Here is an 18,476-nt window from a genome sequence, read left to right on the forward strand (position 1 = left end):
GCTCGGAGCGGGAGTGAGGGACCGTCCGCCGAATTGCCGCCGAATAGCTGGACCTGCCGCCCCTCTCCGGAGTGGCCGCCCCAAGCACCTGCTTGCCAAGCTGGTGCCTGGAGCCGGCCCTGGGGGAAAGACACCATTGAGTTCTGTTTGTGACAGACTTTGCTGCCAGCCAGAGCGGAACTGGTGAAGGGTGGATCGAAGGGACCAGGAAGAAGAACAGCACAAGCCCCAGAAGGAGGGCTGTGGGGTTCCCTTCATCAAGAAGGAAAGGTTTAGGCCTGGGGGGGGCACTGGAGATAGGGTGATCAGACAGCAAGTGTGAAAAATCGGGGCGGGGGTGGGGGGTAATAGGCGCCTATAGTAGAAAAAGCCCCAAATATCAGGTCTGTCCCTATCAAATAGGGACATCTGGTTACCCTAACTGGAGACCATGTGCAAGATGAAATAAGCTAGACCCCAACTCAAGTAATTCTACTTTTAAATATTCATAGCCTACTAAAATGATTTACAAAGTGTCACTGTTGTGTAACATTTATCATGTTGGACGGTAGTGCGCATATTGGTTTAATGGATGAAGTACAGGACGAGGAGCCAGGAACTCCTGAGTTCTAATCCTAGCTCTGACCAGTACCTTCGCAGGAGTCACCCTCTCTTGCCTCACCTTCCCCATCTATGAAATCCCAATACTACTAATGCTTCCTGTACTACTAACCCGCCCTTCTGGGAGGAAGCAACTGTAAGAATGAGGCGTTTAAATGTCTGTGAAGTGCTTGGAAAGTACCACACAATTTAAGGGCTAGGTGCATTATAAGGAATGCAACATACTTATTCTCGTTGCTGGCGTCGTAGCGTGGACTTGGATCACAGTCATTGTCATTGACATCATAGCTTGCCTGAGGATCCTAAAAACATTTCACTTTGGTTAGAGAGCACAGACCGGACCTAAAGCCCACTTAGAGAAACAAGGAATTAACACAGCAAGTGTAACAGGAAGAGATCACCCAAGCAAGGCATGGATCCCGGTGGAATTTACATTTAATAAGCAACCATAACATTAACTTGGGAAGACGTTGCTGCTTTGGAGGGGAGAAGCAAGGTGAATGGAGCTGCACTCGTTGCTGGGATCTGATAGACAGAGACATCTCATCGTTCAGCGGTAGTTCAGGCATAACTGGGATGCCAGGCTCATTTATTGCAGAATGCCCTTTCCCTCAGGTTATAAGCTTTGTCTCACCACTGACAAGAAAGAGGTTCAATATTTTCTGCTTTTCCAATTACGCCCTTCCGGGAGGCTATAAAGTGTTCACTCTACAAATAAAATGAAATGCTTAAATGAAAAGCCTGTGAGCCGGGTAAGATGCTACATTAGCACTAATCGAGCACTCCAGGGGCTGGGGCTGGGGAGATGACCTATGCAATAACCTGGCACTTCTAATTTAATTCTCAAGTATTTGCTTAAGACTAACAAAGGCTATTGGCATTCATTATTAAACCCAGCATATGCCTCAGGCTGGGAGCCGGAGCTTGCAAGCCCGGAGGAGAAACAGCTTAAAAGGGCTCACTGAAATTTACAAGGAACTTCTTTTTCCTTAGTGTGCAATTGCTTGTGAGCCAATGGAACATGCCTGTGCGTTTGCTGGGTGTGGGCCCTTCTTTATATTATTTTTAAGTGTTTAGAAAGCACCTGCCCAGGCTCTTTTACAGCTCTTCAAAATAAATTAAAGGAAGAATTAATCTATTAAAAATGACAAGCTTTGCACTGTGAGCTGAATCGTGCGGTCCATCATGTCTCAATCATGGGAGTTTGCCTGATAAGGAATGAGGGAAAATAGAGTAAGGACCCAGGATCTGACATTAAAATCATTAACTCTTAGGGCACACCCATAACTGAGGCCTGGTCCACACTAACCCCCCACTTCGAACTAAGATACGCAACTTCAGCTACGTGAATAACGTAGCTGAAGTCGAAGTACCTTAGTTCGAACTTACCGCGGGTCCAGACGCGGCAGGCAGGCTCCCCCGTCGACTCTGCGTACTCCTCTCGCGGAGCAGGAGTACCGGCGTCGACGGCGAGCACTTCCGGGATCGATCCGGGATCGATTTATCACGTCTAGACAAGACGCGATAAATCAATCCCAGAAGATCGATTGCTTACCGCCGGACCCGGAGGTAAGTATAGACGTACCCAAAGACATTTCAAAGCTATTAAAGCAGCAAAAAGAAGAGGATCCTGGGCAAAGAAGACTCAGATTGTCAGACATGGTCCCTGTCAGCATCTTACAGGCCTGTAGGAATGCTACACCATGTGCTGTTTTATGTATTAGAACACTGTCAACTGTTGCAGGAGAAACATCAACCAGTGACTCTTGGCTTGACAGGTTAAAAGTGTTTCGGTTCCTGATTATAACCGAGAGAGGCATTCCACTCACACACCTGTGTCATCCAAATACTGAGCTAGCAGTGAGTCAGCAGGGACTGGCACGTCAGGGTCTTCACCGTAAAATGGGGATCAGGTGAGAACCAGGAGAATTGTACTAAATGTATTGCCTCCATCCAGTATGTGTCATGATCAGGCTAGAGAGGAATGTGATACAGTCCATGTTGCCAAGATGGAATGCGATCCAAAGCCCATCAGGTTCCTAGTGAGGATTTGGGCGTCAGGGTTGGCAATCAGGATCTTTCAGTTAAAAAGTCAGCCTGACTCAGGTACTAGACTTCCCAGGGCCAGGAAAGAGATTAGCTATGGAAAGTCTTATGTTTTGCTTGATCTCTTTTCAAACTCGGCTAGGCAAAGCCATTTACATCATCTTTGTCTTTGGCCACAGAATGCCTGATTTTACTCTACAGGAGACTGACGAAGGTTTAAAAATATCCCACCACCATCTCCTAGTCAGCTGGCCAATGGGAATGGAGTTTCCAAACATGTTTCAAATCTGAAGTTTTGCTTTTTTTCCAATCTTTATGTGTATTCTGTTGATGACTGATCTTAAGTTCTTCAGAAACAAATTTACTGGGGGAAAAAAGTCTCTGCTCCCATTTTCCTTGAAAAACAATCATATTTTCCCATCATATTTTCCATTTGACATGCCAGTCTAAAAGGTTACAGAGAAGCGGCAAACAATTACTTTTTTTACTTACATAGTTTTGTACGAGATCGGGATGACTTGTCTCTATGCCATCATCAAGAATGGTCACCACCACATTTTTGCCAGTATATCCTCTCTGCCAGGCTGCTGGAATATTCATTTCTGACCTGCAGTGATTGTTTTTATCTCCACAGTGCTGAGGGCAGAAATAGCAAAGGGCAAATTATAAAAGTGACCCAGCCCAATGTGCCAATGAGTTCAAAGCATCCCCAATTCAGCTGAAGAATGATACTGTGCAAACAAATCCAATAATCTGAAAATTCATTTACATTCCACAGTTTACCAAGCTATTTGTAAGGTTGTTTTAAATTTACATACTAGATCAAGAAATCCCCAAACAAGTTAGTGAGGGGAACTGAAATCTTAATATTCTTTGGTTCTTCCACTTTGGGGATCTTCAACTTTGTATGAATATAAAGTAGCATTTCTATCAAACGCCTTTATTTTAAATGACTTTCCCTACCAACCACAAATCAATGAACCAAAATAAAATGATCTTACTGCATACAGGTAGTTTCAGCCCTTAGAAAGTGATAAAATGATCACGATGAAAGCTAATTACAATAAACAATAATACTCAGCTCTTCTATAGTGCTTTCCATCAGCAGATCTCAAAGCACTTTACAAAGGAGGTCAGTATCATCATCATCATCCCCATGTTACAGATGGGGAAACTGAGGCACGGGGAGAGAAATAACTTGCTGGCTGTCACCCAGCAGGTCAGTGGCAGAGCCAGGAAGAGAACCCAGGTCACCTGAGTCCCAGTCCAATGCTCAATCACTAGGCCACACTGCCTCTAAAGACGACATTCTTCTGCATCCTGGGATATATTAATACAGCTACAAAGCACATTCACTGACACAAACACAGAAGTCAATGGGCTACACTATCAAGAATAATGAAACTTTCAATTTTTTAAAAAAGTAACTTCGCTGTAAAATATCTCTACCATAGAAAAGTACCTGGCTAGCAACAAGAAGACTACTGAAGATACTCACCATATACCACATTTTAGACCACATTGGGTCATTGAAGTGAATCAAATGAGGGTCACCCCGGACATGTCTCTTAACTCGTCGTTTCACTTCCTGTTGCTGTAGCCACTTCACCTACAAAGATTTTAAATGACTGAATATGCAAATAAAGATATAACAAAAACACTGGCCACTCAAACATTGTATATATAGTATAAATGAAAAATCCCAAGCAAACAAAACGACTTTTGAAACTGAAAGGCCTTGAACATTATATTCCTGACTCATTTCTAACCAGTCAGTGGATGGTTTTCCTCACCATGGAAAAATCTAGAGCAAATTTAGATTTTTCATAGGACTATGTTCTATTCATGAAAGAAAACGAACTAAATCTGAAATGGAAGAAGTCAAATCTACCTCTCATCTTCTTTGTAGACTGCTTTATCACATTTGAAAGTTTGAAAGTACTATGGGTGGAATATGTAACGTGATAGTCTAATTAGATATTCTGGATACAAGCAGGGCCAGTTACTGCAAGCTACTACTGATGTGGATGAGAGTTTGCAGGACTGGACCCACAATGGACTAATACTTGCATTTGACAACAGAATACATATACACAATGGCAAAGCACAGCTAACAACAACAACAGTGCAGACTCCCACGAATACCATCAGAGCCAGGCACATCCTGGCTTTCCCCACTCCGAGTGCCTGGATTCGTTTGAAGGCAAAGCCTTATGAAGCCAAACGATTTGTCATTCATAAGCAGAACACTTTGCCCAGGCTCTCAGAAAATGGGTTTGTGGTTTCTTTTTTTTCTTTTTTTAATTTGAAGGGAAAATATTAGCAGCATGTCACAGGGTGAGCTTGTGACTTTGTGGGGTTCAGGTCCCTGCCTGGTTTGTTTTCCTCTCGAGAGCAGGTGATTGGGAAAAGACCTGAACTCAGCAGAGGCAGGACTCTGTGCTGGAGACTCTGTTGTAACTAGGGAAGGACTGGTGCTGACAGTGGCTTTCTCAGGGCCGCCCAGAGGGGGGGGCAAGTGGGGCAATTTGCCCCAGGCCTCAGGCCCTGCAGGGGCCCCGCGAGCCCTGGCCCGGTGGCGGTCCAGGTCTTCGGCGGCATTTCGGTGGCGGGGAGCCCTTCAGTCACTCCGGGTCTTCAGCGGCATTTCGGTGGCGGGGGGCCCTTCAGTCACTCCGGGTCTTCGGCGGCATTTCGGTGGCGGGGGGCCCTTCAGTCACTCTGGGTCTTTGGCGGCATTTCAGTGGCGGGGGGCCCTTCAGTCACTCCGGGTCTTCGGCGGCATTTCGGCGGCTGGTCCTTCAGTGCCGCCGAAGACGCAGAGCGACTGAAGGGCCCCCCGCCGCCAAAATGCCGCTGAAGACCCAGACCGCCACCGTGTAAGTACAAGCGCCGCAGCTCCCCCGCTTTGCCCCAGGTCCCCTGAATCCTCTGGGTGGCCCTGGGCTTTCTTCTGAGGAAATCAGGGTCTGCCTCTGTCTGGGGGACCTAAGGGGAAGGGTTAAGCCTTTGGGAATGGAATGACTTGGTGAGAAGGGGCCCAGAAGGAACTCCTGCCTGCAGTGGAAGCCTGAGAATTTCCCATACAAGGGCTGAACCATCATTTCAATATTAAAAAGTGAGAGCCCAGGACAGATGGGTTTGTGTTGATTTTTAGTGGGATGCATGTGAGACATTATCCAGCAAGGGGAAGGGCAGTGTGAAGGCCCCGGCACTCAGAGATAAGCTGCACCAGCACACAGGCATGTGCCCCTGAGAGAATGGTAGGACAGCACGCCGCTCCATGGGTCATACATAAAGGTTTGGTCCCTAAAAACAGTATTATCTATGGGCCGAGTCAGCAAAGAATTTAAGCATGCGCTTAAGCCTTATTGTAGGCAAAACACTTGGTTACGTGCTTAGTTGAAGGATGACTAATAAATTCTTCATTGGGGAAGTACTTAGATGATTTGCTGAACAGGGGCTTGTTTTTCTTTCTTGCTGGTGATATTTCATCTGTTCTGCAGAACTGGTTGTGACACTGGCAGACCAGGTGCCAGCTCATCTCAAAGCCCCAGACCAATTCACTTGTGCATTAGTATAGATCAAGGTGATTGTATTTGGTGTTTAAACTTCACAAAAACTAATGGGATGTTACTTGCATTGTTTTCACTTATCTGTATCCCATTATAATGTAGTAGCAAACATTTAGATTGTGTATACCCCTGTAACCAACTAACCCATCAAAGGAGAAAGAAGCCTTGTAGAATGCAAATGAAGAACCCTAACAGAAAAGAGCTCATTTCAAAGCAAGTGGTCTTTGTGTTGATGATTGGAGGTCAGAGACTCAAACGGCATTTCTCACTCTCCGTCCTCAAAGGAAAAGCCCACTTGGGTAGTGACACTGTCGGCTTGTTTTCTGTGAGAAGAAGCTATAAGTATGGCGTCAAGAAAAGATCCTTCATCTCTGGGCTGTTTGGACTCTTACAGGGAGGTGCACCGGCTGCACGGTGGAGATCCCCCGAGACAATCATGGTCCCCTGAAACTGGCAGTTTAGTACATCACTGCCACCCTTTGGAATTACAAACTGTGACTCACCTGCGCATGTATTTTACTTGCTTTAACCTCTCCTTTCCTTTTCTTAGCTAATAAACCTTTAGTTAGTAGAATTGGCTACCAGTATTGTCTTTGGTGTAAGATCTAGGGTGCCAGTTGATCTGGGGTAAGTGACTGGTCTCTTGGGACTGGAAGCAACCTAAATATGATGCGAGTTTTGGTGTAAGTAACCATTTTATTGCAAAGTCCAGTTTGTCAGGGTGGCAAGATAGACTGGACAGTCTAAGGGGACTGTCTGACTCCATGGTAAGACTGGTATAGTGATCCAGGAGTTCATACTTCTTACTGGCTTGGTGAAATCTAATTATAGAACACACCAGCAGCTTGGGGTGTCTGCCCTGTTTTCTGACAGTCTGCCCTGAGGTAGGCACTCCAGACCCCATGCGTCTGACGAAGTGGGTATTCACCCATGAAAGCTTATGCTCCAATACATCTGTTAGTCTAAAAGGTGCCACAGGACTCTTTGTTGCTTTTTACAGATCCAGACTAACACAGCTACGCCCTCTGATTCCAGACAGCGTGACACTGGCAAAGAAATAAGTAAGTATATATATCAAAAACACCCCTCAAAAAGTTCAAACACATTTCAAGCCGCTTTGGGAGAGACACAGGCCACTCTCAAGTCAACAGCAAAACTCTCATCGACTTCAGTGGGACTGGAATTTCATCCTCTGTTCTTTAAAATGGATTTGAGGAAACCTGGCAGCCGGTCCTACAACTGACCAGAATAATTTTCAGTCTCCTTGCCATCAGGTTTATTTACGAGTTGCAGGATTGGAATATATGGTCCCAAAGACATAACACTGTCCAATGTTAGACAGTTTTAAACAAAGTTTGGGGGTTGGTATACAGAGATTTCAACCTGCTTTGTACCATGGCAAACACACCATTAAGAATCCTTTTCACCTTTTAATAAAGATACAGAAAAAGAAGGAAAAACAGTTCAAGTCTTTGAAATGTCAAATATTAAGTAAGGCTTTCATATGAACAATATCCCTTGTTCCCTTTAACTCAAGAGAGTCATTAGAAGGGGGGGAAAAACTTGTTTGACCATCTTTTAGGTGGTATCAAAAATAGTAATACCTGTCCTACTGGGGGAAAACAGAAGAAGTTAGCTGAGATGGGCAGGAGCTGTTGTTAAAGTCTGTTCCCATTTCTTAAAAGACCAAACAAGACAAACACATGAGAGAGGAGTGAAAAGAACAGCAAAGATAGAAAATGCAGCTTCTGACGCTGGTGTGGACCTTCACTTGCCACCTCACTGCTGGAAAAACAGGCCCAGAACACAATCTTATTAACCACTCTTAAGACCTTGCAAACTTATACCAGCATCGGGCTGTGTAGGGCACTGCTTTTAGTTGCGCTTTTGGTCACAGGCTCACTGCAGTGTTGCAAAATATCCAGTCTTGGCCAGCTAACCCAGACTTTTATCAGACAGAAGGCAAAGGAGGAGGACAGAAATGAGAAGAAATAAAATGGGGAGGGGGGAAGGACACATGGGGGTGAGGGTAGATGGCAAAGTCTCACTCCCACATGGTGGTTGGGATTTAGTCAGAGATGGTGGAGGTGGTGATGTCGTCTAGATTCCTCCCTTTGGCCCGATCTGATCTGGACATCTTTTAGGATATCTAGTAGTGTTATGGTGGATTCTGGAGTTCCAGGAGATAGTGGAGATGGCAGACAAATTGGTAGAGCTCACTCCTTCCCCTCCTTCCAGTCAGCAATCGTTGCCCTCTTCCATTCATGTCCTCCAATTTTCCTCGAAAAATCTTTTAAGGACCCCAAAAAGGAGTGATGGGTGGAATAGCCCATACCCTCATTATTTTGTCCACCACACTAAGGGTACGTCTTCACTACCCGCCGTATCGGCAGGTAGCAATCGATTTATCTGGGATCGATATATCGCGTCTCGTTAAGACGCGATATATCAATCCCCGAACGCGCTCACCGTCGACTCCGGAACTCCACCAGAGCGAGCGGCGGTAGCACAGTCGACGGGGGAGCCGCGGCCGTCAATCCCGCGCCGTGTGGACCCCAGGTAATTCGATCTAAGATACTTCGACTTCAGCTACGCTATTCGCGTAGCTGAAGTTGCGTATCTTAGATCGATCCCCCCCCCAGTGTAGACCAGCCCTAATTTTGGTTCACTGATTTCCGTCCCACACTTTTCTTGTTTACCAGGCATGATCTGAACACAATACTTGAGTTATACCCGTCAGCCTTTTTGTTTGTACGAATTCAGTCTCCCTTTTGCACCTTTTCCCATCAGCATTTGTTGGTCTAAGCTATTGTGGCATTTTATGAACTTTCACTCACTTTTCACAGTGGAGCTCACAGTTGTGATAACTGGGTCTACAGATTTACCCTAACAGTCCTAAAACAGCAGGGACATTGATTCTGCTTCTCTTCTTTCATCTGCTAGCCTTAAAATCATGTTGGCTTCATCTAAGCACACCATGTGCTCTCATAATACTTATTTAGTACTTCTTAAAATGCAGCTTTATCCAACGTCCACATTCAGACCATTCACATTAATAATCAAGCCACTGAATTCCCTCATCAAAATCTCTATCAACAGACCCTTAGTGTTGAAGGGGAGTGCTTTTGTATGCTCATATGAGCATGTTTTTCCATGTAAACCATGCACACTGGCCCCAAAGCCACACATATATATCCTGAAAAATATGTCCCACAAGCTTGACTCACTGAGACTTTGCTGATGAATTAAAAAGGGAGGGATTGTTTGCATGCCGTTATGGATTTAAGCCACATTTTCTCCAGACTCCATGCCCTGATGGAAGTCACCATTCATCTTCCATAAACTGCAATTAATAAGTTAAACAGGAAGGAGGTCATTGGTTGAGCAGGCTCAAAAGTGCTCGGATATTTTTTCCCTGAGCACTCTGCCATCTACCTAAAGCGAGCAGCTCTCTGCTTCCAAACTCAGGCATTTTTTATCCTTACAGAGAATACTTCTCGGCGGAAGATCTAGCTTCACTTTTCAGGTCTAGTATTGTGACATTTGTTGGGGTTTTAGCGGTGGGTGACATTCCGCAAGATCACATGTAAAGCGATTTTAGAAAGGCAAGGTTTGTCAAATGCCACTTTTAGCCTGAGTTAACACACAAGGAACTTCTTAGCTACCATATAAGGTGGCGGTTTTAAATACGTGTCATGCATTCCCTCTTTATTTCTTCTTTTCATCCTTCTCCTGCTCTCTCATGCAAACACAGTCGTGTATACTTGCCCCCCAAAAGAATTCCTCTTTCTTTTCTTCATAGAGAAAAATGAAACTTATACCCATTGAAATCAAACAGAATGCTTTGAAATACACGCTTTCTTTCTTGCTTCAAACACAAGTAAACGTACCGGTATTTTGACATGTGTTGGAAGTTAGATGACTACAGCTGATAGAAGTTTTTAGTTCAAAATATTTTCTGATGAAAAACAGCTTTTCACTAAAATGGAAATTTGTGTGGGAATCTCCCTCTGATGACTTTTTAAGGTTTTCATTGAAAAAATAAAAACCTAAAAACGGTATTTATTATTATTTTACAGCTGAAAACGGAGAAGTTTTAGCTAGTTGGGCAAAAAAATTCAGTTAAATCAAAAAATTTTGCCTGATCAGCTAAAATTTTTATAATTTTGCTTGCCAAAAAGCAAACTTTTTTTGTACATTTCCAGTTGTCCAGAACAATAATATCTGGGGTTTGGGTTTGATTCCTTTTTAAACAAAATTACAAAACATTTCATTAAAAAAAAAATTGACAAAATGAAAACAATTCTCATTTTAATTGAAAATTTTCCACAGGGAAAACAACAACTTCCATACCAGCTCTGTAGAAGACGCTAGACTGTTCATTTACAGAGTGTTGCAACATTTACTGTGTGTTTTAAAGTATTTCACTTATAATTATTGGAAGTAAAAATCTATATTCAGACTGAACTGTTTTGTTGGACGTGACCAGTGCTAAATGATGATACTGGCAAGTTAGGCCTCCAAATTTTGTGCTGTATTATCTAAAAACGGAGCGTGCTCGTCAGCGTGCTTGTTTGGTCACATTGTGAGTGAGAGGTCATAGATCTATAACACTAATTTCAGCTTTCCCAGGAGCCAGGGTTATTAGCCATGTACATTGGGATACAATAGCTTATTTCCTGCTTTTCCAAGTGTCACTGATTTACACTAGTTTGCCAAATGTCAGTGCCAAGAGCCCTTACGCCACTGTCACAGAGCGCATCACTCACCGCCAGACTGGCGCCTCCTCCTGGTTGTTCTGGGGATTAGCTCAAGGCCAACGCCCCCATCCATGGTCTGCACCCCATCACTCCTTCTCTGCAGTCCACCTGCAACCCCTCTCGCAGCATCAGGAACCACGGCATCCTCTTCATGGCTCAGCCCTTCAGCCATGTCACTATCCACACTCCCCTCTTCCAGGGGAGTTTAGCTCCTGGTCCTGCCACTACTCCGGGTCCCAGCCCAGGGACCCTGTGGATTACAGCTTTCTGCCGCGACTCTACTATCGGTGCATTTCCCTGGGCCACTTCCTAGCAGCCACAGCACCCTTCTCAGTCACAGCAGCCCGTCTGGAGCACCTTCTCTTCGCCCAGGGTTCCTGCCTGCACTGCTCTGTCCACGGTGCTACAGGGTTGCAGCCTACTCCAGACACAGTTCTCCCTCCTCAAACTCTAGGCAGCTACTGACTCTGCTCTGCCCTGAGGCTCTTCTTATAAGGTCCTGCTGGGCCCTGATTGGCCATGCCTCACAGCCCCTCTCCTATTGGCTGCTTTTTGCACAGCTTCCTTAGGGCTCTGTTAACCCCTTATTGGACAGCGTGGGGCCACAGGCCTTTATAGGTTAAGTAGGTTGTCATTTATTCTCACTTCTCTTACCTAGACCCTGATAATTTGTCACATGAAAACCAGCAGCCTCATCTCCACGTCTCAGGAAAGATTTAATAGCAGAGCCTGGAGGCAGGACTCATCACTAAGGGAAGATCTTACTGCTTTTGGTAGAGTTACTACTACAGTACATTTACTGTACTCAGAGGCATGTGATCTGAGTACAAGACTGCATGTCAGAAACTACCTGGCTTAGTTCTGGTTCCAGCCCCAGCTGTGCGGCAGCTAGCTCACCTGACAGTTCATCACATAGATTCTGCTACTCTCTGATCCCAAAGACACAAGCTCCTTATACCTGGTTTTTTAAACTAAAGCTTAACCATAGGAAACAGGTTATAAATTACTACATTTTTCAGAACCCTAAATGATCTGTCACTACCCCAAGTTTTTAAAAGTCCCACTCCAGCCCTCAGATTTCCTAGCTGGGTCTGTATTCTCTATCTGTTGTTTCCAGGAGACAGCGGAGCGTTGAGATGCTCCACCTGCAAACAGGTTGTAGTGGGAAAATCTCCATTTGGGAGGAAAATATCCCAGGCTGCCTCCAAAAGCCCTTGGCCTGAATTCTGGCACTAAGTGCCTGTTGCCTGTTCTGTGTTGTAGCATTCGGATCTGGAGTTTCCCCTCCTCCACCTGCCAGTGCCTTTTCCCTCCTTAGTTTCGGCACTTTCAGTATTGGTTCTTGGTCTCTTGCACCTGAGGACGCAGCTATAATTGCGCCACCAGACCCTCGCTGATAGCCCCGTTACACACAGGACTGTCACAACACCAGCTTTTTAAAAGGGACTTTGATGTCTAACTGTAAAGTGGATGCCAACATTCCCTCCCCACCCACCCCCAAATAAATGGACTGGTGCCTCCCTTTCCCATTGAATATCTAGCAACTCTTGATGGATTTTGCACAGCTCTGATTCTTTAGTAGCTCAGTCTTTTGCTGCACCCCTGTATTTCTTCTCACCACTCATAATTCTAGGCCAGCTTCCTATACGTGCTGTATCTGGGGCCTTCCCCAAGGCTTTAGCATCTTCCTACAAAAGTTGCTCCAGTTTAACTAAAGGCCTGGTTTTTTAACTGCCTGAGTCAACTGGTTGTTAAATGGACACCCTTCATTCAATTTAAAACCTGGTTTGTATCAATTTAGTTGAGGTTGATTTAATCTAAATTGATATAAACTGGGTTTAACAAGGAGCAGCATCAGTTTAAACTGATTTAAGAACTGATTTTAGTTAAATTAGTGACAACTGTTGTGCTGAGTCAAGCCCTAACACCATAGATCACAAGCAAACCAGGAATCCGCCATAATGCCATCTGCTTCAATGGTAGTTGGTGTCATTTGACTAGATGAGGAGAGACTGAGATTGGCATAGTTAAGAGTTTGGGTCTTTTGCTAAATTTACATTGCATAGATACCTACTCACTGGAAAAAAGGTTTCCCCCAAATGAGAGCTGACCTTTAAAAGAGGACATTAAATAAAGGCTGAATGGAATGTCCACAACAACATTCTAAAGTCCCTATTCTATGATGCAATCAGGCTCTGCTCAATTCTACCCCAGCTGTCTGTGCAAATTCTGACTCACAACACTGGGGGCGGAACAGAGGGAGGCTAGGACAATAGATCAGCAGACTGGACTTCCTGCAGGGAAACTGTAGTGTAGTGACAGCTCATCACCATGGCCCATCCCAAAGGGACAGCTGGCCTCCTTGCAGATCGAGCCCCACCCAGACTGATCTCGAGGTAGGTTCTTAAGGTGGTCAAAGTGGATGTTCAGTCTATGTTCATCACTGGTGATTGTACTGTGCCACCAAAGCTTTTGGGGACCACGTGATCGCTGACCGTGTAGCGGCATTCCTCGGTAAAGGTACTTCCGAATGCTTTGGTCTTCCATCCTAATAATCCGTTGGTACCAATAAAGCCACCAAACCCAAACCAGAGCTGATGGATGGGTTCAGGTACTAATATCCTCATTGCTGATCTTGTCCTGCCACTTAATATGGGGTGGTGACAAAGACAACAAGGGGCAGATGCCACAGACCCAAACCATTCACAGTCATGGCGCTGCTAAAAGAGGAACAGGCTTTTCTACATTTAAAAAAAAATACATTCAGATTGTATGTATTTTTAATAAATATTAATTTAGCCACTTAAGGTATTTTTTTTTACAAAATCTGCATGTGGGATGCAAATTCCCTGCACAGCAAAAAAACAAATAACATATTTGAATGGATATTCAGTGTTTAACACACAGTTCCAGGACAAACCAGATGGCCATAACATGTTTTCATCATAAATCAGAGTGGGGGGGAATAAAGTGTTATTGCTTTTTATGTGGTGCATGCCTGCAGGCATCTAGACCTCCTCTGCTGCTGTCTTTCCATTTTAAATACGTCTTATTATTGAAGTTTCCGTCTCCAAACATTCATTGTGCTTGCCCACAGATGACAGCAAGCACTAATCTGTTGGTGTGTGCAAGAGACAGCCTCCCTCGCATTAAAAGCAATGCCCTTCCCCGTCTATTTAGTGTCCATGCTGACAGGCCAAGTCCAGCTCTTCCATATACAAGCCAAGGCCAGGAGTGAGAAGCCCTACATCTGTCAGATCAGAGTGTCCTCCAAATGATGTCCTGCAGTAGGGAGCGTGGTGTTGAAGTTTGCTCCTCAAGGATCAGGGAGTGAGCCTGGTTCTCCTTCAAGTGTCCTTAGAGAGTCTACACTATCCCAGATGTCCTGTTTGTAGCACCTGCGCAACTCCTATAAGGCCAAAGAAGGCTGAGTGCAAAGTTACTACACTCTCAAGCTTTTGGAATAGTTTTAGAATTAAACTCGATGATACTTTCGCCCAGTCATAAAGCTGAGTGCTTCAGAACATTGCCCTCAATTAAAAAAAAAGTCCTTAAGAAATGTTTTAGACGCAGCAGCCAGCACGGCATGTTTCTTACTCCATCAGCTCAAATTGTTCTGTGCTTTTAATCTGCCAACACTCTGAGCAGATAAAAGTGGACCTACCATTGATTTATTAAGGGTTAATGGTCAGACTGACCACCACAAAGAACTTCACTTGCTGAAAGCAGGTTCTTTAGATTCCCGTGGAAGTGGAAGTCCTCGCCAAGTGAATACGATCCAGTTATTTAACAGAGTGACTTTGCAGACCAAGATTAATTTGATTTTTACATCCAGTAGCTGTAGCCAATACAAGTCCCAGATTAAAATTCAACTGCAGACAGACAAGTGTGCTTGGAGATGGCCAGTACTAGGAATTAGAACAATGACTTAAATCACAGTTTAAAGTTCCAGTCCCCTAAAATTATACACCTATAACGTTCCTTGAATTAATCTCATCTTTTGAAATCCCAAGACTCAAAAGGAGGACAGGGCACCTATCTAACTCACCACTCAGGGAAGGTTAGCTTGGGTGAGAATTTCCCTCGAGGGAAAAAATGCAGCCAAAATTCCAAAGGGAGAGTAGATGAGGAAATAGGAGTAGGGTACCGCAGCAAGAAGAGAACTGCAATATCAGCCTTCAAGACAGATGGCAAGGGGAGCGCAGAGGACACAGACCTTATGTTAAAGTCTGTGCTCACTATGAAAGGCCTGATTTACAGAGGGTGGGTGCTCAGTGCTGTGTGTAAAATCAGGCCCCTTTAACGAGCTGAGCGCTCAACAATTAAGGGTTCAAAATCACTAGTCACCTTTGAAAATCTTGGCCTGTTTCCCGATCCTGTATCAGGGCACAGAGCCGCCCTACACTACGCTCCAGTTCCATCAGGCAGACGTGGTCGCAATGCAGTTCCATTTTGTAATATAGATGGATGCATCCAAGGGTTTCACATGGTGAGAATCCTATCTACTGTCAGCAGCTAAATGAAAGGGTTAGGAAGTTATTTTTCCTTTACAGCTCTGTTGGGCCGGCAGGTAAGTCAGCCACAGACCTTCTCTCTGGGGAGACATGTAGACCAGTGGTTCTCAGGCTGAGCTGGGACCCCAAAGTGGGTCGTGACCCTGTTTTAATGGGGTCACCAGGGCTGGCTTAGACTTGCTGAGGCCTAGGGGCTGAAGCCCAAGCCCCACCGCCCAAGGCCAAAGCTGAAGCCTGAAGGCTTGTCTTCACTGTGAAATAAAAAAGGTGATTTAACTCAAGTCAGGTAACTCAGTACAATCCTAGCAATGGGAAGGCAGTTTGTACTTCTCACATGAGTTAAAGCCTTTATCTTGAGTGACCTAACTTGAGTTAAGAACTCACCTTTTTCTGACATGACAACAAGGCCTCAGGCAGACATGTGATCTCCATTAATGCTTAGCCAATAAGTGTGGGGAAGGCCAGATTCCGACAACGACCCAGAACAGCCCTAAAGAAACATATTTGGGCTAAGAGATTTCAATGAAGAAAGCCATCACCCCAGGTAGTTACTTTGGTGAGAGAAGCCCCACCTTTCCTTCTGGTTACGTCATTTGTAATAACGATGAGAGGATTTCAAATTCCAACAACCATAAAGGCATTTTTATCCAATAGAGAATGTCTAGTGTCTACACTAGCATCTTCCCTTCAAATCCCCCACCAATGGTAGCAGTGGTGGGAATACAACTGTAGACCAGCTGCTAGTCTATGCCAGCACTCCCACCGCGGCTGACTAAGGAAGGGAGCTGCAATGGTGCTAGCATGGGGAGAGGGTAGCATGGTCTAGTGAGGACACTGAACTGGGAGTCAGGAGACCAGAGCTCTACTCCCAGCTCTGCTCCTGACCTTCACTCAGTTGTTCCCATTTCCCCTCCTACTCTTTTTTGTCTAAGATGGTAAGGTCTTTGGGGCAGGGACTGTTTCCTACTATGCCATAGCAAAGTGCCTAATACAATGGAGCCCTAGCCCCTGCAGGGACCTCAAGATGCTGCTGTCATGCAAATAATGGTGTAAATAAAACAGCTGAATGGAAGACAGAAAACAGATAAAGCATCTGCAGATGATTGAATTCTTTAGTTCTTTAGGACTTCTGTGTTTGTTTCCATCTTTGCTATTCCATTCAAGCTGTTGCAAATTTTTCTGTTTGTTTCTGTATGCTTTGCAGTAACACAACTTCATAATATTTACCATTTTATGATTACTAATTATGCACCATTCAAACTGCCAACGCACTTCCAAATGATTTGCAAATGGATGGGAGAAAAAAACCCAAATTGATGGATCTTGAATTCAAGGTAATAACAAATGCCTGTAAACCTACGCTAATTTAACTGACTATTAATCAGTAGAGCTAGGTAAAGCAAATATTAATAGACTAAAAGCTAATTGATTTGGTTTGTACTAAACTAGGCTAATTTAGAAGGGAGGTATTTCAATTGTAGATCTGAATTCATAATATGTTCAGATGCCTGTATACATCCCCCAGGGCTATAAAGTTTAATTAGAACACTTGGAAACAATCAGCCAATTGTATCTTATTTCCAGCAATAGTTGGAATGTTCAGATTGTTTATTTTTCCTTTCTGTTGGCAACACTGTTTGTGACAACAGTCTATGTTTGAATGTTACCAATAGTGTGTTGGAGGTTACGTTTATATATTTAACTGTAAACCCCTTTTAATAGCAGTTTAACTAGTAATAGTGGGTCCTCCATGCAGATCTTACAAGGAAATAACAACCAACAATGTAATTTGTAATCCTGAGTCAATAGGAAAGTCTTAATAATAATGTGATACTTTGTCCATTAATATCTTTCACCTGAGGGTCTCAAAGAGTTTTACATAACTTAATGAAGACTTTCAATGTGCTAATGAAGTAGGTAAGCTTTGTAGCTATTTTACATATGTATAAACTGAGGCACAGAGAGGTTAAGTGACTTGCCAAGGCGGTAGAGCAAATCAAATCAGTGGCACAGCTGGGAAAAGAGACCAAGGCCTGGTCTACACTAACCCCCCAAGTCGAACTAAGGTAAGCAACTTCAGCTACGTGAATAACGTAGCTGAAGTCGACATACCTTAGTTCGAACTTACCGTGGTTCAGACGCAGTCCACACGCGGCAGGCAGGCTCCCCGTCGACTCCGCGGTACTCCTTTCGCCGAGCTGGAGTACCGCAGTCGGCGGTGAGCACTTCCTGGTTCGACTTATCGCGTCCAGACCAGACGCGATAAGTCGAACCCAGAACTTCGATCCCCAGCCGCCGAACTAGCGGCTGGGTGTAGACCAGCCCCAAGAGTCCCAATTCTCTCTCCTCTGTACAACACAAAACAACATTCCCTCCCACACCTCACCTACAGGGCCTAAGAAGTGGAGCATATTGCTTCAGTAGCATCTCACCTCCAGCAGGCATGCTGGCTTTGCCACAGATACTCAACCTTTACAGGAAGGCCCAGTACATCATGGATTCCAGTCTTTCTATAAAGATATATTATACCTTGATAACTGCTTCTAATTCCAATACTGAAAGACAGTCCATCTTACTAAGATGAAGCTCAGTGCATGTATACAAATTAACGAAGTAAATAAGATGCATCGAGTGTACCCATTTAACAGGTTTTCCCCTCTAAATGCAAGAGTAAAAATAGGTCAATTACACCAATCTGCCCTACCTTAGGCCAGATGTTCAGCCAATTTATATGGTCAGAGCTCCATTGAAGTAAAAAGAGTTGTCCCTGTTTACACAAGATGAGAATCTGTCCCTCTGCTGTATAAACCAGCATAGCTTCAGTCCCAGAGGGCCTGCTCCAAAACCCATTGAAATCAGCAGGGAATCTCCCACTGACTTCAGTGCACTGTGGATCAGGACCTGAGTGATAACTCTTGCTTTTCACACTGGGTTTTGCCTGATGTCCGGTTTTAAAAAAACAAAACAAAAACAAAAAAACC

General features: G+C 44.4%; 1 protein-coding gene across 1 annotated transcript in view; it reads right to left on the minus strand.

Annotated features, from left to right (window-relative positions):
* The window catches only part of PCSK6 (proprotein convertase subtilisin/kexin type 6), a 121,872-nt gene that overhangs the window by 77,543 nt on the left and 25,853 nt on the right, over positions 1 to 18,476 (minus strand). Inside the window, exons 3-5 of the mRNA XM_024214306.3 lie at positions 4,145 to 4,255; positions 3,139 to 3,282; positions 826 to 902 (exon numbers count right to left, since the gene is read on the minus strand). Of these exons, the coding sequence (XP_024070074.2) occupies positions 826 to 902; positions 3,139 to 3,282; positions 4,145 to 4,255 (332 nt within the window). The remainder of the gene's footprint in view (positions 1 to 825; positions 903 to 3,138; positions 3,283 to 4,144; positions 4,256 to 18,476) is intronic.

This window comes from Terrapene carolina, unplaced genomic scaffold (assembly GCF_002925995.2).
Source record: "Terrapene carolina triunguis isolate 2854851 unplaced genomic scaffold, T_m_triunguis-2.0 Scaffold67, whole genome shotgun sequence".
Classification (NCBI taxonomy): Eukaryota; Metazoa; Chordata; order Testudines; family Emydidae; genus Terrapene; species Terrapene triunguis.